Genomic DNA, 22,329 nt, shown 5'->3' with positions numbered 1-22,329 from the left:
ATAGCAGGGGGCTGAAATTAGATGATCACTGTGCTCCTTTTCAGCTCAGGCCATTCTATGACTCTGTGATTATGTGTCTTAAAAGAATCAGGACAAAAACGTGAACTAGAGAACAACTTTTACTTAAGGAGAAACAGTTTATTTTTCAACCAACCATGCAAATGTAATGATTTCCATGTTACCCGTAAAATTAGAAAGTGCTGCAAATAGTCTGTTCTGCTGTTACTTACGATGCTTTTGTTTTAACGTGATCTGTTTCACTTTATGAAATTCAATGCTAAGTTATGGAGAGCTGTGTATAGGAAGACCATCAAGTAATTGGAAGGAAGGAAAGTCAGGCTGCCAGTGCACAGTGATTTCTGAGAACAGGGAAGGCTGGGTAAGAAAACGTGACCCTGAAGCAGTGCAGAGCAGGAGGCTCGTGCAGGACAGGAGGAAGCCGACAGCCGCAGCCCTGGGGATTAGACACACAGCCTTGGCTGCCTGTAACCATGGGAATACCTCATACCCAGAAGAGAAAGAGCAGCCTTTGAAGTACACAATGTTGGCATTATGTGAGCGGATGGAGGCTGCGGAAAGAAAGTGCTCTCAGGCGGTAAAATGCTGTAGGTGGTAAAATGCAGAGGGAGGATGAGGGCACTGAGAGCCACCTTCCTTACATACCACCTTGTCAGAGATGTCCGTGCTTACATTTGCTGCTGTGGCACCCCTTTTAGGCTGTTAGTTATCTATACTTAAAGAAATGTTGCTAATATGCATTAAATTCCAGAACTATGATTGTGAACTAGCTTTTCTTTTTTCCTTTTTAAAACTTCTCTTGTGTTGAGTTCCAGTCGGGGACAGTCTCAGCTTTCTGTTTCCTGTGTACGCTCTGCTGCTGTTGACACAACCTGTTAAAACCAGTCCCCTGAAGTCACCCCCCCCTGCTCCCTCCTGGCTGGAATACCTCATTTCAGAGGTTTATTTTCACAGCTTGTGCCCGAGTGTTTGCTTTCACCTTTCAAAGTTTGATATTTATTGGCATTTTGAAAGGTGCCATGTTGAAGCTGTACGAGCTTATCTTGAATGCAGAAAATGTTGCTTTGAAAGGACCTTCACCTGCAGGGGCATGCCTAGAGATAGGCTGGCTTTGTGCCCACCTAAAGCTGTTTCCTATTGATTGGATTCAGTCACTGTAACTATCTGAAACAGGTAACGAGTCAGATCGGTTCCTTCATAGTGATGTAACTGTATGGACAACAAACAAGTGCAGTTATTTGGAGTCTCTCTGGTTGAGTAGAAACATGGCAGAAATTGAACTGTAAAACAGTATTGTGTTCTATAGGGAAGCAGAATGGTACATCAACAATATTTAAAAATAATAGTAATAAAAAAGAAAAATCAAGATTTCTACATCATAGGTTTCACTTGGGAAGCCTGAATGGCACTATATCAACAGCTCTTAAGGTAAATCTGCTCTTATATAACTAGTGATTCTCAGGTTCAGAGCAAGAGAATCTCTCTCTTTCATACTTCTTTACTCTCATTTTCTCTCTCTATGCTCTTCTTCCTCCCTTCTTGCTGTCTTATTCTCCTCCTCCTCTTTCTTCTCTCCCTTCTCTTTTCCCTCTTTTCTTATTCTCCTCTTTTATTCTCACTTTCCTCTTCTGCCTTTTCGCTCTTCCTACTCTGTTTTCTCTGTTCCCTCTTTTCTCTTTCATTCCCTCCCTTCCTTTTCCACTCATCCCTCATCAGCACGGTAGCTTTCATATCAATGGGAATTTAAAACCAACCTGGTCACATGAGGGATATCTTAAATGAACAAATATGTGATCTTCATTTTTAGAAGATACACTATTTGCTTTGTAGAAAAGCAATAGGAAATACCTAACCTGGTACCCAATGTAAGCAGAGGACCAGCACTGTAACTCTTACCATGTGGGAGGGAGATGTGGCAGCTCCAGTGCCTGTTCCAGCTGTAATATGCTTTACTGAAGACTTGCTGGACCTTGTGGAGCCCTGTTTTATTTCTTTCACAGTGCTTTATGCATTTGGTCCTGACATTTTAAGAAGTAGAATGGTAATGAAGGAATGGCTTTTTGTTTTGCAGGGGGACGATATCTCACCATCTCGGAACCCAAAGGCACAGGTGGAAAAGCAGCACATCTTATTCTGCCGCTGGGTCACATGGCTCAAGCTGAGGACTTGTGCCTGTCGTTCAGACATAAGGTGCCTGGGCTGCATTCGGGTGCCCTCCAAGTCTTTGTGAGGAGAAGTGGTGCTCATGGACCAGCTGTGTGGGGAAGGAACGGCGGCCACGGCTGGAGGCAGACACACATAACTCTGCGAGGACGGGGCATCAAGAGTGTGAGTACAACTGCATGGCCTGTAGTTTTTTATCCCATGAAGGTCTGAAGGCACTTGGTTCAAGATGCTTTTTGAAATACAGCACCATTGGGATAGGAATAGTCATCCCTTGTGGATTAACAGCTGGTTAAAGAGGGCAGGGGGAGTGCAGACAGTCAGTTCTGACAGTGCAGGTTGCTCACCTGCGCAGCCACCAGTGATTTTGCTTTTCAGCTGAACTGCTGCTGATCTGGATAAGGAGGTAAATCTAAGATGCCAGTAACACAAAATTGTTTCATGTGATCAAAAGCAGTTGTTTTAAAGTACTATGGGGCATCTTTTAGTATCTAAAGAGCTTAGAAACACTGGCTGATTAGAATAATGCATCAAAAGGTCAGCAACGTCTTCAGGCTGTGCTTTCTTTGAAGGTACATTCTGCTTCAGATCAGAAGAAAGGGTTTGGATGTTTTAAGGGTGGAACAGGCTACAACACTCACACACAATATAATGGTCCTAAAATCAAGGCTGAAATAAGTGTGTATTACTACCACATTTTCATTTTTCTAAGTTAATGATTTATAGAGACCCCCACACTTGTAAACAAGAGCAGCAGTTCACTTTGCACCATCCCTGCTGCAACAACAACTATCAGTGCGGTGCACAACCCCTGTCTGAGTTCTGGACAGGGCAGTGCTGCTCTGCAGCTCCTCATGCAACCCGGGAACTTTTCCAGCTGGTGGGGGCAGCCTGGGCTGCTGACCTGAACCCTTTGTGTCATTCAGCAGAGAAATCAGGAAATAACTAGAAATATGTCTCTATTTAAAAAACAAAAGCAACCAACTGCTGGTGCTTTTGGGGCGCCTGCTGAAAACTTAAGGAGAATATAAATGAAGGCCAGAGTCCTTCATCACACTTCCTAATGGATGAGCTTTGTGTTTTTCACCACTGTGAGTTCTAGAATTCTAGCTCCTGTAAGTCATAGTGAAATACAGAATGAGTGTTTGTAGTTCCAACTATGCTTGGCATTTGGACTAAGTCAGTGTTCAAGTGTTCTAGGAATGGAAGGCTCCTCTATTAGACAACATATTTTTTTGTTAGAACAGACAGGATTTGATGTTTGCTGTGAGGAACAACAAGAATAGTGCAGAACAGAGCTAGAGAACGCACCACAGAACCTCACGTGGAAATTCTTACCTTGGCAGTGACATCCAAAGCAAAGCTTCCACCAACACCTTGATTTGTGTCATAACTGTCCTGAGGTGCTGGCACTTCATGGGGATCCTGCCAAAGAGAGGATCAGAGAAACAAGAATTCTAAGCAGAATCAATAGGCTTGAGTCAGTAAAGATTGGCTGAGCTGTCTGATGCATTTACATTCTTACTATTATGCAGTTGCACTCCTAACCAAAGATTCTTTCATCTTATTTTGGCATATTTCTGTTTGTTTTCCCAGGTTATTTTCAAAGGGGAGAAAGGGGAAGGAAGAACTGGGGACATTGGACTGGATGATGTGATGTTGAGAAGAGGACGCTGCTCTGAAGGGCATTAGCAAAGACAGTGGAGTAGCACAGCCAACTCCTCCAGCCCTTCTCATGCTTTTCTTACCGAGCTTTGAAACAGAACTGCATGAAAAAAAGGAAAAACAGATGGAGAACGACAACTTCTTAGTGGTCTGCTAAGTGCAATCTCGCTGCAACTTCAGTTGAAAACGTGAAGAGCTCCTTCTGCAATTCAGGAACTCAAAATCAGAGCTGGTTGTTTCTGTTAATCTCTGCCTCTAAATCACGTTTTGTATCTAGTAACTTTATTCCCCGTTAAAGTCCAAGTACTCACCCAAAGAGCACTTGTGAAAAAGGGAGAATTAATTACAAACAGTATGAAATCTCTGGCTTGGAAAGTCTTAGTATTAACAGATGTTCATTATCTCCCCATAGTGCTACTCTTCTGTTAATTAGGTTTGATAGACAGTGGGATTGATCTCGCTTCAGAGCCATCTGAAGCCCGGACCTGAACTCTGGATCTCTGCCGCTGACCTTTGAAGAAGGGTTGCTCCTTTCATTATTAAACAGCATTTATTTTGGTCTTGCATCTGTATCAAAAAGCAGTTACATAGAGTAGGCACTGCACCCTGTATAATTGCTACTGCTGTGTTTTGTGTATATGTGTATGGTTATTAATGTATTTATGTTTTTAATATTTACAGACTCTAGTTGCAAGATAATTGGCAGTCTGTGCTTTCTTATTGCACAGGAGAGGAGCTCAGTACGCTGCGGGATCCCGCTGGTCGTACCAAGACGTAGGTTACAAAGTCAGCTAATGGTGCTCACTGAAAAGTGCCGGTGCAGTTTTCACGTAGTAATACGCTGAAGGCAAAAGACCAAATCCTTACCTGATGTAAACTGGCACCTGCTGATGCTGCACAGCTCTGCCTTTGGCTCAGGAGCCAACCCTCAGTCCTGCCAGCAGCTCCTGGGCAGACGGTGAGGTTCTGCCCGCCAAAGCACAAGGAACGTTCCCTTCCATACAGGGCACGAGCCAACGTGTAAGATAAAGAGGGCAGCTGCGTTACTGCTGTACAAACAATTCAGACCGTGAAATGCCTTGAGTCACCTTTGTGTAATGTCCATATTCTACCCAAGTGTTCTGTATATAATAAACATCAAACTGTTTAGAACTAGACCAAATATTAGCTCTCGCTGGCGCTAAATATTTATCAGAACTTTGGACTAATTTTCTTAGTTTTGTATCATGCACGTGCTCTGCAGGTTCCCAGGGAGCCCTTCATTTGGTTTAGGATTCTTAGACGATGAACGTCATCATTGCTGTAAGAAGTCTGAATTTGACAATAGTATCACTGCAGGAAATGACAACAGATGGGTAAAGTGTTCCTAGAGGCACAGCCTTAAAGCTTAAAAAATATATATGTAGCAAAAACAGGTCTCAGATCTTTTAAATACTTACATAAAGTGTAAAACAAGTGTCAGCTTCGCATCTCGTTACAGAATTATCATTAAGACAAAGTCAAACCCTGCAGTGAGCCTGCAGCTGTGAGAGGCCATATTCCAAATGGCTGTTACTGCCAAAGCACCCTTTTAAGAATACTCTTCCACGTTGTCCCTTCAGACGCCATCAGCACTGTACGTACAGCAGCACATCTGACCAAACAGGTGGAGATTCTCCTGCACAAACATATCAGCAAACGTTCTGGAATGGAAGCAAACCACCTATTTGTAAAAATTCTGGCAACCACTTTGCTTCAATTCTGATTGTGAGCTGTCTTCTCTTCTGTTACTTCGCAGTACATCAGAAATACTTGTGAATAGTGGAAAAGACTTGTCGTTATTTTAAAGTATTCAGTAAAGAAGGCTCTTACTGGATGCTTATGGAAATGTCTTGTTTTCATTTCTGGATCAAGAGACTCATCATTGCAATGGAATGAACCAAGAGATGAGAATTCATGCTAAATGTAGTTAAATATGTAGCTACTGTCAGTGCATTTAACTATGTAAGAGTGGTATATATATATTGAGTTTTGCCCACAAAATGGCAACTTAGAAGTGAGCCTTAGAACCCCACGTTTGACTGAATTTAGATGGTAAAGAGAAGGAAGTACTGGGATGACAACAGGAGGAGTTGGTGTCTTTGTGTTTATGAATTATTTTAGGTACTTCATAATCAAACAAGTACCACCGTAAAGCGCTGTGACCACTGACAGTGTAACACTGGGACAGCCCTTGAGAGCCTGGCACTGGAAACCCCAAAATACACATATATGTATGTATGTATATGGTAGGATGTAAAACAGGAGTAAATCCACACACACACACATATATATATAGCACAGCCCAAATTATCAGAGCTTTCCCGGCAGGTTAAAATACACTCACCTGCTGCTTTATGCCAACGTCCTGCAGTTGTATGACTTCAGTTTTTCCACAGCAGGGAAAAGACATAAAACCAAACCCATCGTGGATGAGCAATGTGCATTGGGGTAAAAGAAATAGCAGACATTGCAGTGATTGATAGGATCCCATTAGGTTGCCATTTTTCCCCCAAGAAATACCCAGCTTTGCTCCAGAGTTCCAGATGGATTTAATGCAGACACCTGCTTGATACACATGGGTATCGTGTAGCTGTAACCCTCGTTTTCTTAAAAACATGACAAGCAAGAAAGCAAAGTAGACCTGCACTGTCTGGGTGAAAATAAATCATTCTCTGTTCTCATGTTACTTAACAGTACCTGTTAAGGATCAACCGACTCCTTCTTTGCTTTTAGTAATATTTAACCTCATTCTTTGGTATTTTTGTTCCTTTACTCTTTTTCCCCGTAGTTCTGCCATTCCGGGATTCCCCACACCCCAGGACCAAATCTCCACTGCTATCAAACCGCTCTTCTGGAGGTAACGCCCCCGCTAACCACATCCTGAGAGCAGAAGGGACATGCCTGAGGTGTGCATTGCACCCAGTGGGCTGAGGTCAGTATTAAGCAGTTGAGAAAGCAAGCCAGGTACCTATCCAGCACATAGAATAAGGGTGCCCCCCTCAGTGTGGCACAGCCAAATCCTGCTTTCCTTTGTACAACAGATACTATGGCCGTTTTCCAGTAATTTTTGTTATCCTTCTGTTTTATGACTTCTTATGTTCTCTGTTGAGGCCAGGAATCCTTCACATTCTTCTCCCAGTTTTTTTCCTCACCATGCACTTCAGCAGCCCAACGTTTCACTTCTGACTTTCATCCAGAAACCTTTTGCTTCGGTTTACATTTGGCAAACTCCTGTGAAGACAAGGTACAGCTTGTACCCAGACTGACTGACTGCGCTGCATTCACATGCAATGCCAGTCCTGAAGTTTGGGACTGCCACAGACATGGGATTGCAATGACACACGGGTTGCTCTAACCCTAACCCTCCCCTATGTATGCAACAGCTCCCGGCAAACACAAAACCAGCTGCCAAAATCTAGAGCCAGGGCAGGCTGCATTGAAATGCCTTGAAGTAGGATGGCCTCACATCCTAAGGATGCTTGGATCCAAAACCCCTATCTCACGTCTCATACCTACCAAGGGTTGCAGCTGCTGTCCCTTGCACCTGCTTATACCCCTGGGGGAAAGCACTGCTGCTGACCATGGCTACGGCCCTCAGATCCTACAAGCTGGTGAAGTCAACAGGTGGACAGACAGCTTTGCTTCTGACTGTACCTGCAGGACACTCCTGGCCCAGGCAGCGGTGTGACGTGGTCACCTCTCCATCAGCACCTCGTCAGCCTGCCCCTCCTGGGGGGCTCCCAGCCTTGAAACACATCCTCGTCAGGTCCTCCATCACACCGCAGCTCCACAGCTGTCCTGCCAGAAAAGGAAACACTGCTGACTTTTAAGTGTGTTTTTATGTGGATTTACTCCCTGGCGAGCACAGCATTAAACATGCAGCACAACTGAAAGAGATAAGCAGCCCAAATAATGTCTTGATATGTGATCAGGAACAGATCAAAGGCAACATCCAAACTTAGAGGGGAAAAAGCTGGTTAACTTAAAAGAACAAGTCTCTATTTTTTTTTTGCACCAGCTAATGTTGGAATTTACACAGTGGATCATAATATCAGCATATAATGATGCCAAGCACAAGTTAAGCCTTCTCTTTTTGCAGCTCTCCCATCTAAATAACCAAGAGCAGCACAGTGAAACACATTGTCACGTCCCTGCCTTCAAGTGCAAGAGTGGGAGCTCCTCTTTTGTAAGCTCACAGAAGTTGTGCTCTCTTCAACATGACTGTAAGGGCTGAAGCACCTCTTATGTGAAGGGTTGAGGGATTTGTTTAGCTCAGAGGAGGCTCCGTGGTGATCTCATTGCAGCCTTCCAGTACTGGAAGGGAGCTTACAAGCAGGAGGGAGAGTGATATTTAACACAGTCTTATAGTGATGGAGCAAGTGGGAATGGCTTTAAACTACAAGAGGGAAGACTGAGGTTAGATGCTATAAGGAAATTCTTTACTCAGAGGGCAGTGAGGTGCTGGCACTGCTGCCCAGAGCTGTGGGTGCCCCATCCCTGGAGGTGCCCAAGGTTGGATGGGCCCTGGGCAGCCTGAGCTGGAGGGGGCACCCAGCCCACAGCACGGTTTGCAGCTGGGGGGACTTTAAGTTCCCCTCCAACCTGCGGCATTCTGTGATTCTACATCAAATACACATGATTCACATTATGATCTAGGGGATCCTTTCAGTCACTGCACCTCATTGTATAAACAGGACTCTAAAACATTAAACCCGCTCACTAATATTAAACCCAACAGTTCTGTGGTGTACAACAATTTACATAGAAACCAGACACCTTTATTGCACAGTTAGAGCTGTTATTAAACTGTGAGCAATTCAGTCGCCCTCCTGTCATATGCCACCAGTTTTATCCTGCTTACACAAAAGATATTTTAATTGGCTGAGCTCCATCACTGAAGGCTGACTGCTCTAAAGCGAGTGACATTTAATTACCCATGAGGAGCAGGAGGCCGTTTTGTGGGGTGTTGTGAAATCTCAGCATTCTGGCAGCTCAGTTGCATGTCAGCACACTCACGTGCTCACTGCGATGCTCGCTGTGAGCTCCTCTGCCAGCTTTTATCAGAGTAGATTAATTTGTTTTCCAAATGAAGACACGCAAATGGGGCTTGAAAAAACATTTCATTAATACCAAAATAAAACAGGTAGAAAAGGTACATAGTGTATCAAAGGATGCCTTCATCATTAAATGGCCTTTGATTGACTTGAGTGGGTGGTTAAAGGGCTAGACAGAAATGGTCTGCTTGGCCACAGAGCTTCAGGCTCTTGACAGAGTCATTACCTTCTGCTCCTCCATCCCTGCCCACAGCCCCTCCTACTCTAAAGAGCAGGTCCAGCATCACAGCAACCACATGGATGAGGTAAGAAATGCATCTGCACCACCAGGACACCAGGGTAAGACAGGGTGTTCGTGGGGTCTCACTTCTCAGCACTCTGCAGTTTTGCTGCAGAACTCCCAACCTGGCCCACACTGACATTGAAAGCCCTTGAGCAGCCCCTAACAGCAATTTTATAGGCATAGTGCCTAAATGCAGGCAGCCTTACCTGAAAGGTACAACCTCCTGAGCTTCCTCTGGTTCCTGAATTCTGTCTGCAAATTCAGAACTGGAATTTTCCTTCATCTTGCCCACAGTGTCTGAGCTTTGGAGCTGGATGCTCTTCCTGCAGGACACGAGATGAGAGTACAGCTCCCCATCTTCTGCATGGACAGATGTTCCTCCTTTCTCTTCCCCTGATCTTTTCCTCCTCCTCCACTGACTCTCCAAGTTCTTCAGCTGCACTTGTGTCTCACGCTCCCAGTTTGTTTCAGAGCCCCAAACTTCCCTTGTTCTTCCAGCTCCGTGCTGCTGCGATCTCAAGCTTTTGATGAAAAACAGACCATCACGGCCTTCATCCTCAGCTGCACGCTTTCAAATTTAGCCCCCCATCTGCTGGGAAGATTCAGGTTAAATGTATAGCACAGCATCTGGCAGTGCTGGTAGATCCTGCCCAAAACATAATAAAGTTTCTTTGCCTTAGGACCTGCTGAACCCAAAGACTGTTTTCTCTGGCACCAGAGGCCAATTTACTTGAGATAAATATTAAGCAATCAGGAATGTTTTACTTGAGGAACAACGAATTCAGAACTCTTTCCTGCAGCTGTAGTCACAGCCCCTTTGCCTGCAACACCAAGCTAATTAAAAATAATAATAATAATAATAATAATAATAATAAATAAATAAATCTGGGGTATTTTCTCAGTAGCCATAAAGCAGCTGGGCACTCTGTCTGCCACACATCTACATCATTACCTCATCTATGCTTCTTGACTAAGGCCTTCCAAAGTCAGACTAGCCCGCTGTCAAAAGAAGAACAATAAGTTCTTCCCTACGCAGCCCTTATTTTACCCCTGCTCTCCTTGGGCAGCAGCTCATGCCCGGCAAGGCACCACCTTTCAGTTCCTGCCCTAAGGCTCTGTCACATCTTGGAAATGTCCAAGCCCTGTATGTTTGTTGCAACTTAGACCTTCCGCATACTAAAAAAAGAGAGATTTGTAACTCTTCCAATGTTTCAACAAGCAGAAAGAATGAGCCAGAACAAGCACTGCTGCCCATCCGTGACATTGCGACATTTATCGCACCTGAAAAATAAAATTACTTAAAATGAGCGAGGGGCACCAGCACATCCATTCCAATAATCACGCTGTTCATCTCAGGAGATGGCAGACAAGTTGAGTTTGTGACTTGTCTGGTAACTCTAATGAGAGCGCTAAGTCCATGTAAGCTTAGTTAAAAGTGTCCAGAGACAGAGCAGCCAGCTGTTCCCTCTGCCCTGTTCTCATTCCCTGGTTGAAAACCCAGAGCAACATTTTTCTAACAATATGTAAAGGAAAACAAAGATTAAAATTAGGGCAAATATCTCCATCCAGTGATGTTGCTTTCTAAACCCTCACAAAACTCCTCAGTAAGCAAGGTCAGACCACATCTATCTTCTGTTCCCAAACACAATTTATTTCTGCTTGCTCGTGGTCCCTGCTTGGTGCAAAGCACACCCAAGCAATCAACCTTTTACTCCCAGCTCCTGACCCCATTCCTTTCTCCCATCATCTTGCATTCCCGGCTCTTTGCTGCCTGATGCAAGAGATGAGGCAATGGCATCACACCATCATGCAAAAGAAATCGCCTCCTGCCATGTCTGCTATCTGCCAGAGCTGGCTGTCCTCTTCTGCTCAGCTGCTGATGTGCACAGCTACACTTGCAGGGCCACAAGGTGCAGAGCTCCAGAGACTCGGAAACAACTACAAATATTAGTGTATGTGAGGGCAGGGAGAGCAGACTTGCTCTGGCAGGCAGCAAACATGGTGAGATACAGTTTCTCCTTTGTAAAGGCTTGATTCCATTAGATATGCATTCAAAAATTGCTTGAGAAGAATCCAGGGCCTCGAGTCCTCCTTGGCCCCACCATTTTTGGTGATGTACTGTTGTGTCTAAGGAACAGAAACCTCCTGTGGCCGTTTTACCCCAGCTTACAGGTGCAACATCTCAGCAGGTTGTCAGGCTCCCTTCATTCTAACAAAAGCCTCCAGTCTCCTGCTGTTTTACAAGGGTTCAGAGAAACAAAACGTGAGCTGGTTAAACATTACGCAGTGTACACACTCGCCCCACTCTAAGCCAAAATCACAAAGTCTGCACAGCCTGGTAGCTCATCCTGCCAGCTTCCTCCACAACAGTCTGCTCCGTTGCTTTGCCTCACCTCAGGCGTGTATCTGTGTGCATGCTCATACCATCCTCTGGCATGAGGAGGCTCCAAGGTGAGCTGGGCACCTGCAGAAGAACCCAATGTACATGAGCAGCACAGGGCTCACGCCTGAGGATCCTTCCCAGTGTTCAGCCAGAATTTTCCTTCAGCTTGAAACTCATTCTCCTAAAGACCACCCAAAATGTCTCTATACGGTTCATGTCACACCGTAATTGTCTGTCCAGACTTAATTCTTTTGATCTTCCTGGGTCAATCAAGTATGTCTGTTCCCAAGCCATTTTTTTATACTGTGCCATACTGAACCACAAACTATCTTATCTTAGCTGCCATACAGACAGATAGATGCCTATTCAGAGGAATCCCACTTGTTATGACATTTGCTAAAAACAGACAAAAACCCCAAAGAAATGTTTTAATCTCTTTTTAGGACATGTTTCATCTGAATATTCCTTATCGGGAAACAGTGCTCTATTAGAAACTACTTTAAGTTGCAGCTACCTTCTAACAGTGGTACAGCGTGAAGCAGGGATTCACCCGCACAAATTCAGTACAGCCCACTGACAGCACTTACAGTACAGCTCTCTTCAACCATCATTACAAAAATGTCTGTCTCCAGAATAAAAGTCCTATTTCAGGACTGGCCAAGGCTCACTCACATATGCAGGACAGCCACTCTTTTTGCTCATGGTCTAGTGGGAATATTCTTAAGGGCCTCAAGTTTGCTGTGTGATACCTAGAGAAATGTGACAGCCAACTTACCAAATGCTAAAATGTCACTCTTCAGAATGAAGATTCAGGATTTGATTTCAGCTGGTTACTGTTCTTGCTCTCCCCTGATCCTGAAAAGCAGTGACACTGTAAACCCGAGATACCTTTGGCTTGAGATACTCGAGAACAGAAATCAGCATTACAGGAGCTGTTGTCAGCAGAACAGCACTGTCACATCCACCTCCTCTAGGAAGGGTTAAGTGCTGAGAACTGAAAAGAAAGGACAAAGGCAGAGAGAGGAAAGGAAGCCAAAAAAACCCCACAGCAACCAGAACAAAAGGAGAAAAGCCACGGACCACTAACCCTCCCACCCCAAACAACAAAAATAGATCCATGTGTCATAACGTTCTTCCTCAGAATATCTTCCCTAAGAATTATTTTTCACTTAAAAATGAATCTATCTTTAACAATAACAACGGTGTTTATCTTTGTTATCACATTGCCGGTGAAAACACAGGGCCAGTTTGAATACTCAATCTGCTCTCCAAACGGATCTTTTAAGTTTTCACAGTGGTTGGCCCAAAATGTGTATTTGCCCTGATAAAGTGCAACAACATATTTAGTGGAGATTTAACTACCATCCATTTGACTTGGCAAAAATGTGGAGTCTCATAGTAGAAACTGTGTATAATTCAGTAATTACATACTCCTTAAAATGTCTTTATTATTCAATTAATTTCATAAGGAAAGAGAAGCAGTTGACAGAAATAACCTGTTAAGCTCAAAGCAGAGAACTCATACCTTTAGTCAGACTGATACGTGCAGGAAGAGAGATGCAAATTTACCCTGCTGCTCTGTATCTGTATTCCGCTTTCTGGAAATATCTGTTAATGTTTTCAGATTACCGACAGACTTCTGACATTGTTCTTCTTACAAATGCACCTCCAGGATCCATCCACTGCACAGTAGCTATAGAGCTTCTGTGTCACTCTCCAAAGTTTCAGCAGCTACATTTGGTCCAGCTGCTGCCATCTGTACTACGAAGATAGAACCAACTAATTAAGTCTAGTTAGCTCTGAATCCTGCCCTCAATGTGTCCAACAAACCTTCAGTTATGGAAAACTTTGCCCATTTTCATTTTCAGCAACAGTGTGCATTATTGAAACTTGGCAGAGACGCTGACATCTAAATACGCTTCTGAGTTTTGACTGCTTCACTGTATTTCCTGAATGCTTTATGCTGGCAGTTTTCCCCCCCTGAATCACACAGCTCATCCACGTCAGAACAAATTCAGTGCCCATTAATTTCCATTTGTCTGTTCACACGGTTATTCAGCACCTCCAGCAGATAAGGGCAACATAATGGCAAGGTCTCAGGGTGCGAACGTGATATAACGGAGAAGGTTGCACCACCTTTCCTCTGCAGTGTGCGCATTCAGCAGCCTTCTGGCTAGAGCATAAAATAGATAAAATAGAATATAAAAATTATAAAGCAGATGTGTTCTTCTAGTCTTGAAAGAGTTCTTTCCTGAGCTCCACTTCTTCACCACCCACTTTAAAAGTATAAACTGAAAAACAATTAAAGGGTTTTCTAGTGTGAGGTAACTGGATCTCTCACAGGAAAGCTCTCCGTTTGTATAAAGCTATTGCAATCTGTCTCTCAGCCAAATTAAACTCAGTTCTGCTTTAACAGTAATTCTGATTTATGATGCTTCCTTATTACAATCAGAGTGGGCGTATTTTTCCACAAAGCAGCACTGGCACAGCCACAGAGGAAATGTACTTATCATCACACTTCCACCCTTACACCTGATTAAAGCAGCTGTGTCAATCCGTGGTTTTCACTTCTGGGATATGAGGTGGGCAGCACGAGCTTTCACACAGCCAGACACCACTTGGCACTGCAGCTGCTTGCCAGTGGGAAGCTCTGTGTGCCTGCTGGGAGAGGCTACTGATCTAGCCCAATATCTGAACAATATCTAACTTCTGCAAGAGAGGTTCTTAATTAAAAATAGCTAAAACCAGACAAAAGGCAAGAAAGGCTGTCAGTATTCGTGTACAGTTTGATCTTTGAATATATGAGCTCATAGTGGACCTGCCACTCAAACAACATGCGAGCTCTCAGTCCTCCTGAATGTGCACTGCCTGTAACACACAATAGACAGCTTCCCTCCTTACCTCACACATTTACTCTGCTCAACAGTAGCACCTTCTCATCCCCTAACTACTGTCAGAAGGTGAGCGGCTTCTGGAATTAACTTTTAATGTTCTTGGATTACCAAAGAACTGCCCAATTGACCTCTGGCATAGTTCTTTTAAAAAGCACACCTCCAGGGTTCCTTCTGTAGCACGTCAATAAGAAAGGGTTAAAACTTTGGGCACTTGATGATCGTGAGTGAAATCTTCCTCCCAGAAATCCTAAGCACTGTTAGATGAAAGAGAAAGAGATCTGCTTTGTCTCTACCTGTCCTGGCTGGGGCAGCAACCTTCTGTTGCATCCATGATTCCCAGTCAGTATCTCTGTGACAGCCACAGCTGTAAGCTACAGCAATTATGTTTATATTGTTAGGTAGTGTAACAAACAGGTAAGCGTATAGTTCTGGATCTCCACAGAAACAACAGGATGATTTAAGCAGAGATGCTGTGTTTCTCTGCTTACAAAACCTACCAACGGAGTAGTAAGCAGAGTAGATAGATAGTCCTCATACTTAACTGCAGGACATACTAAGGTCCAGGTTTATCCCAGAAAAACATAATACATGACAGTTAGCAGAACAGAAGTAAATTCATTGAAGGCTTTTCAAATATTAAACACCTTGCAACTGCATGTTATATAATGAATGTAATGTATTTATTGTTCTAACTACAACAGCGACCCTAAAAAACAACTGCAGTTGGATCTCACCTGAACACAAAACAAGACACATCCATCTCCCAGATGCTTTTTTCATGAGTGCACTCAGGAGTACAGTAGAAAAAACCCACGAAGCTTTGATTAAGCCAATTGAGCAGTCTCGACCCAGTGGCAGAGGCAAGAATAAAATTCAGTCTCTCCAAAACTCTTGTTCATGTTGTCTCTCTAGTTACAAGAGAAGGAGGTGAAGTTTAGCATCTTCAGCTCAGCACAGCTTGAAAAATAGGATTCTCACAGATCACTCAAACATCATTTCATAGTACACGAGGACACTTCAACATTGCTCCTTAATATCCAGTCTAGTATAGTTTCATGCTCAGAAAACTCTGCCAAAATCATCGTATCGAATGACAAACTTACTTCAACCCACCGACTTGCACTAAAATACATCCTCTGAAATACACTTGAGAAATGTCATAAATGCAGGTACCCAAAACCTGCAGAAATAACAACCCCAGGGAACAAAACAACAAAAAAAAGGAGATAGCAACAGAGGAACTGACTGCAGGAGCAGCAGCATATCAGAGCAACGACAGAAAATCACATCCTAACAACGTACAGAAGTCATGCTGAACATACGTGACTGCTATTCTATTAAAGAGCAGGAAAGAGAGAAAACAGTCACTGGAGCACACTGCCAAGTTTTGTCCTACAGTTCAGTCTTAAGTTTCTAGAAAAAAAAGCCACCAATGTTATTTACTACCAGCTTCAGAGACTCATTGCCTAGTGCTCCTATAGGGGCAGCCTGGATTCAAACAGTCTTTTCTTACAAATTTTTAATTACCATGAATACCAACCAGTAAGAGACACAAGGAAGGAGATATACCCAGAAAAATCCCAAAGACAGTAAGGGAAACAGCAGGATCTGAAAGCTGGATAGAAAGAAAACCCTAGGCCTGATAAAATAACAAAATGCTGCCATTTGTAATACACCTAATAAATGGTAAATGAAAATGGAGACACAGTATCTGAGAGAAAGGATCTGCTACATTATAACAAATAAACTGCTTATTTCTCAGAATATCCAAATTGCTTATTTCTCAGAATATCCACATATGGAATGTGCTACAGTACCACTGCCAATTAAAATCACTGTCCACACAGGCACAAGCATGTATCTGATAGCCTTTTCTTTTGCATGAAACGTGCTGCAAAGCATACTTTGAATGGTTTCTGAGAACGTAGGCTGTTGGCTCGCTGAAGGAAAAGCATGCCTCATTCACGCATGGCTGTGCCCAAGATTTCACAAAGAGGCCGTATCTGCCTGTAGGTCTCTACAAAGCAAACATCAGCTTCAGTAAAGGCAGTAAACACATGAATACCTCTTAAACAAATAATTACACTACCCCAGTGCTGGGAGAACGGATGCATTCCAGACTTACACTCAGTTGAGAGTTTCTGGTATCAAATTTGTTCAGCAACACTTGAAGTTAATCCCTTTGTTCTCATTACATCGGAAGTTGCGCCTATACGTTCTCAATAGTTAGACAGATCCCTACAGTCTAACTGTTACAAGACTTCTGAATACTGAAGAAAGATTTCAATCAACTTATTTATTCAATAATTGGTAAATATATGCAGATATCTTCCACACTGACTGTACACTCTGAATGCCTACATAAACGTTTCATTTGACCTTCTAGGTTCTGGGTTCTCTCTTAGCCCTTCCTTCCCTCTAAATGAGTCTGAAGTTCTCACTCTCCCAAGAATATCTGCCAGCAAAACCTGCCAGCACTGTCAATATTCTCCAACCCTACTGATACATCAAGAAGCCCACAGGGAGCTCTGGATCTTTTAGAGTAAACTACTCTTCTTAATTAAGCATAATTTTGTATAATGAACCTGCAAAGAAAGCATTAATTTACCTTGCTATCTCAGATTTCCCCTGAGAAAAGCCCTACAGTTCAGACGATGCCCAAGTCTATCAGTATGAATCATCACAACTTAATAATGCAGCCTGCAAGTACAAAGAGTTTCCCACACACTCACTCTAATCAGAACAAATGCTGCGATACACAGCATGTAATCCCAACCTTAAGCAAAAGCAAACCCTGTCAGAAGACAGATTGGCTCTAGAGAATATCATCATGACTGAGACTCTGAAGGCATCTCCAGAAAGACGTCTTCCTCCAATAAACATATTAACTTTTGTCTCTGCTGAAATGCTTCTTTGTTCTTGATTCTTGACTAATCAGCCATGAGTTCTGGATAACTGTATATTGTTCTCTGACAAAGTAATTTGGCACAGTAGCATCATGAGCTAACTATATATATAATGTACACTGTAGTGAACTGTGATTCCAAAAAGCACAGGAATTACTTCTGATCCGGCCAGTATTCACTCTTAACAGCTGCCATTTGTACAGGTGAGAGCACCTTCTGGCAGGATTGTGGTATAAGGCTGGCTGCTTTTAGAGCAGACTGTCATCTACAACCATCCTACTACAAAGCAGGGGTAGCTCTGCCTGGAAAAGTACAGAAATAGAGAACCTTACATACTACTGCCTGGTCTGGTAAGGACACCAGTATAGCAGAGATCAGCAGGTTCATGCTCTTCAGTTTGTTCAAGACATAGATTTCCAGTTTTGAGAAGGTAATCCTGGAGAAATGCAAGAAATATGAAGGTCAGATTCTCCTTCCTTCCTTCTCCTGCATGAGAGCTTCCGATCTGGTTTCAGACAACCTGCCATTTATAGTTAATTGTTATGTCATTACGTTTGGAAGTATGTACGTGTCAAAAAATATATCAGTTACCGCTTGGAGTAATAGATAGCGCAGTGCAGCGCACACACTTTCTAAAAGTATCATTTCTCCTTTCAGGACCACACACACACCTGGGAAGACACATGAGGCAGATAAAGAGAGAGCATGTATTATATGAAAACTGGGTTCTTACAGGACTGGCCTGAGAAGGAACCACAGCTGGGGCTGAGCACTCTGAACGATAATTCCTTTCTAAATCTCACAATTTTGACTCATTCTCTGACAAATCTGGATATAACATCTGTTATACTTTATTTCCTTTCTTCTTCATACTCATTTGTTTTCAGTGCTATGAGCTTTCCAAGCTTTTAATCATCTTGGTGAAAACAAAATAATTTCAACTTCCTTAATACTTCTCTTTTTAAAGGTAAAATAAAAAACAGCTTTTGCTCCAAGTAAGTTTTTCTTCTTAAATATTTCAAAGCATTCAACTTAATTTATATTTTTGGAGAGCCGTATATAACCAAAGGTTATGAACCTCACTTGCAGTGAGACTTTACAGTCTCTTCGATAGAGCTTGTGCTAAGCCAGACTGGAGATGAGGGAGGATGATAACTTACTGTTTTGCACTCTAACTGGGGACTGACAGGCAGGTTTTCAACATCAGCCAAAAAATAATCAGCAATTACAAATTGTACAGTGTGACGAAGACCATGCTGTGCACATATGGACTGCTCTGGCTGCACACCACCTCCTCACCAAGAGCTAATGAGATAATTTTTTTCCTTGGAAGCTATGCTACTGCTAAAGCCAAAAGCAAAGACAGCCTCCGCACAAGCAGTACCTCCCACAGAGTAGGCCCCTGAAACAAAACATTATCTATCCATAGACTGCAGCTCAGCAACTAAAGCTAAGAGGGGCTCCTCCTCTCTCTGACAGTAACTGCTCACAAGTGGGACTTGTTATCTGAATGAGAGCAGTTGCAGGGCTTGTGTGAAAACTACTGAGGCTGTTTACATCCCTTCAACACATCTCTGATGGGTGGCCTTTCTCTGTTTCCTTTTTGATTGTTTCTGCTCCCTCTTCTTTCTGTCGAAGTACCACTATCATTATTATTATCTGGTATTTCTTAACCTGACTAAGACTCCCAGCAACAGGAGGTATTCTTAATTTTGATTTAATAATGCAAAATAACAACACAACAGAAAGCCTTCAGGTCTCTGACTGGATTCAGGCAAAGCCTGATGTTTGATCATACCTGAAATTTTTTTAAGCCAGATCCGAATAAAGTATTTAAGGTACTTAAGGCATATGCCTAACTTAAGCTAGGAGTCACGACATTATCTCTAACCTATGGAGCCTCTAATCATCTGCATAAGTATTTTGCTGAATCAGTAAAACAGTGTGGGGAAAGCTTCATGCCTGCTAATATGTGAAGTTGTTAAGATTTCCTGTTAAAAGGCACTCCCTTGAAAATGAAATCTGAAACAGGCAGCAGAGACTTGAAAAGGATTTTGCAGCCTAAGATGCAGGAAACACTTTTTTTTCTTCCCCCACATCAGCTAAGAAAAAGCAGTAATGACAATCTGGGCAATGAATGACCTGTTCTATTTATGTTTGTTCTATTGCACTGGCAGAATGGGTGGCCTGCAAAACAAGTTAACAATTAATACTAGAAGGATGGCTCTGCCAGCATTTCCCACTGTAACCATTTACAAACAAGCTCTATGTAAATCCTGATCTTTGTGAGGATGAATTTTCCAAGCTCAAATCCTACATTTTTTATGTGTTTAGCACCAAGTGTGAAGGCCAGATTTTCTTGAATCTGGGTCCCATTTAACTTCAGCTTCAGGTTTTCACAAGACCTATGTGTAATTAACTGCTGATTTCTAAAAATTGGCTACGTTACAACAAGCAGCTGATGTTGTACAAAGAAAACTTTACTTAACCCTGCTCATACCAAGCAGCTCAATGAAAGCCAGCAAGGTTTTGCACAAAAGAGCAATAGATCATTGCTATAATAATATGTGAGGATGTTTCGCATCCAACAATCGAGGCTTTGCAACATGACAAAAAAGAATATTACAGCAACTGAACAGATGTACAATGGCCCCGGATCCTCATAACAGGCAAAGGGATGAAGCCTGTTTGGCTGGACTATCATTTCTCCTTCTGCATATTGATGTATGCCTCTTTCCTCCCTGGATGCATGCTCATAATATAATGCACAAGAATGCAAAACACACTATTAATACACACTTATGCACATATTTCTGTTTGTGCCTAGACCCAAAGGCAAACAAGTTTGAGGACTAAGCAACAGGAAAATTTCCATTGGCCAAAACAGTAAAGTTCCTTTCTGTAAGCGTCATGGTGACCAGTCCATCATCATCAGAATGCAGTATTTATTCAGCCTTAAGTACTTAACCCTCAGCAAGTTTGATGAGCACATAAAACCTGTTCTACTGCAAGCTTATCAGGATTCATTCATATGGAAGGGTACCACATAGAACAGATGAAACAGAACAGGAAGAAACATTAATTAATTGAGAAGAGATCAAGGAACTTTTTTTGTTGTTTGTTTGTTTGTCTTCTGGTATTTATCATATAAACACCAGAAACAATGGAAATCTTCAGGTTCAGTACATTAGGTTCCCAAACAAACATACGATTAGATTACTAGCTACTGTGACTGCTCATTGTGCAACTTTTATGTGTAGCACACACAGAAGGGCTGCTTGACTTCTATTACTGTCTGTTCTTTTTTTTCCTTTACTTCACAAAAAAGCCCCAGCCATCTTGTCATTGCCACAATGGGACGTGACAGTTAAAGCCACTGTCTCAGGGTGTGATAACCCAAGAGCAGCCCCAGTCCATGAGGGATGCTGGTGCTTCTGTAACAAGAAGAGTGCAAGAGGCAGTAGTTTGACGCACAGCCCTATGTGCCTGTTATTCTACCTTGTCAGGAAAGAATAATTAGAGAATAACTCCCTGTTGCCTTCAACTCTCTCTTGCCACCCCCACTGGTCCCCATCCATCATCATGAAGACTTCTCTTGGTGATTCATTATGAGGAGGCTGCCTTTCCAGGGGAGGCACTGAGAGGAATTTTCCATTTCTCTCTCCCTTCCCTTTGCATGGCAGCAATCTCCTTTCATTACAAGCCTGGGATGCTAATGTCAGTGGCTTCGGGCATGTGCTAATAAGGAGCAAGCAATTTCCAGCAGCAGGTCACACAATGAGAGCATTAAAAACTCTTCGAGAAAGAAAATCTCTCACATGTTTCCAGCAGGGAAGGTGAGCAAAAACTAAGAGCCCGTGAAAAGTTAAATTAAATCCTGGAGGGTGAGCGGGCAGGCCTGCAATGCGTCACTATCAGGCAGGGTGAAAGAGCACAAGGAAGCCTGGGCAAATACTGCTTACTTATGAGGACTTCAAGAAGAAATGCAGAGCAAACATACATACGCACATAGAGCATCAAGAGGCACAAGGCACTCCAAAAGCAGAGAGAACAGTCTGAACAACTGATACATCACACTTGCATTACAACAGCAATGGCTTCTAACTGTTCTAACTGTTTTGTCTTTCAAAAGTAACTGGAACTTCTGACGGTGCAATTTCTCTCTGCATGAAATTGGCAAGAGCACCTACACACTTTGGTAAAGCCCTCGCATTTATGTATATATAAATCTTAAATTCTGCTTGAAGTACTTACATATGCAGATACTGCAAAGGAGGAATTTTCTTATTCCAATTCTTCCTGGCTATTCTAGCTGGGTTCAGGAGATCCTATAAAAAGATCTATGAGTTTTTAGGAGCCTCACCAATTTAAAGATAGCTGTTTGATAACTGTATTGCTGTAAACAATAGTAAACTAAATCCTTCACATTCATTCGTTAGGTACCTACCATAAATGCAGTATCTTTCCAGATCTGGGGCAGAAGCTTCTCAACTCCTGAAGATCTACAGCTGCAGAACTCTGAACTGGTCCTACACTGAGGACATGTAATATTGGAGAGATTCACCAAGTCCTTTCTAACACACTGCAATTGATGTCACCTATATCGTTGAGGATAGAGAAATATTGTCTGTAAGAACAACTTCCCTTGAAATAAAGGATTAAAATCAGAGATAGCAGCTCATTCAGGTTTCAAGGGGACTGAGAAAAACTGAATTTTGGGTGGGTAAATCAAACTAATCAATGCAATAGCCAGAAATTTAACTATTTTGAGGATGATGAATATTGTATGCTCAATAAAATTATGCTTCAGAGTCTCCAGGACTGAAAAATTATTTAAAACAGTAATTTGAATTCCATATCATAAGATAGACTATGCTGCTCTTGTGCTCACCAGTGTCCTTCCAAACAAGATAAAGTCCTCTCCAAGGATAAGACTGGCATG

General features: G+C 42.7%; 1 protein-coding gene and 1 long non-coding RNA gene across 2 annotated transcripts in view; one reads left to right on the top strand and one right to left on the bottom strand.

Annotated features, from left to right (window-relative positions):
- The window catches only part of NPNT (nephronectin), a 38,860-nt gene extending 33,159 nt beyond the window's left edge, over window positions 1–5,701 (top strand). Inside the window, 2 exon segments of the mRNA XM_015861424.2 lie at window positions 2,090–2,346; window positions 3,778–5,701. Coding sequence (XP_015716910.1) covers window positions 2,090–2,346; window positions 3,778–3,873 — 353 coding nt within the window. The 3' untranslated portion in view covers window positions 3,874–5,701.
- A 105-nt stretch (window positions 5,702–5,806) lies between these two features.
- On the bottom strand, window positions 5,807–13,912 carry LOC107313297. Its single transcript, XR_004306938.1, has 3 exons — window positions 9,411–13,912; window positions 7,522–7,665; window positions 5,807–7,098 (listed from the first exon to the last, which is right to left on the bottom strand). It is a non-coding gene; the product is annotated as an uncharacterized LOC107313297 (long non-coding RNA).
- Window positions 13,913–22,329: the final 8,417 nt, after the last annotated feature.

The sequence above is a fragment of the Coturnix japonica genome, chromosome 4 (assembly GCF_001577835.2).
Source record: "Coturnix japonica isolate 7356 chromosome 4, Coturnix japonica 2.1, whole genome shotgun sequence".
In the NCBI taxonomy this organism is placed as follows: domain Eukaryota; kingdom Metazoa; phylum Chordata; class Aves; order Galliformes; family Phasianidae; genus Coturnix; species Coturnix japonica.
Note: the sequence above shows the minus strand (reverse complement) of the source record. Positions and strands in the feature narration are given on the sequence as shown.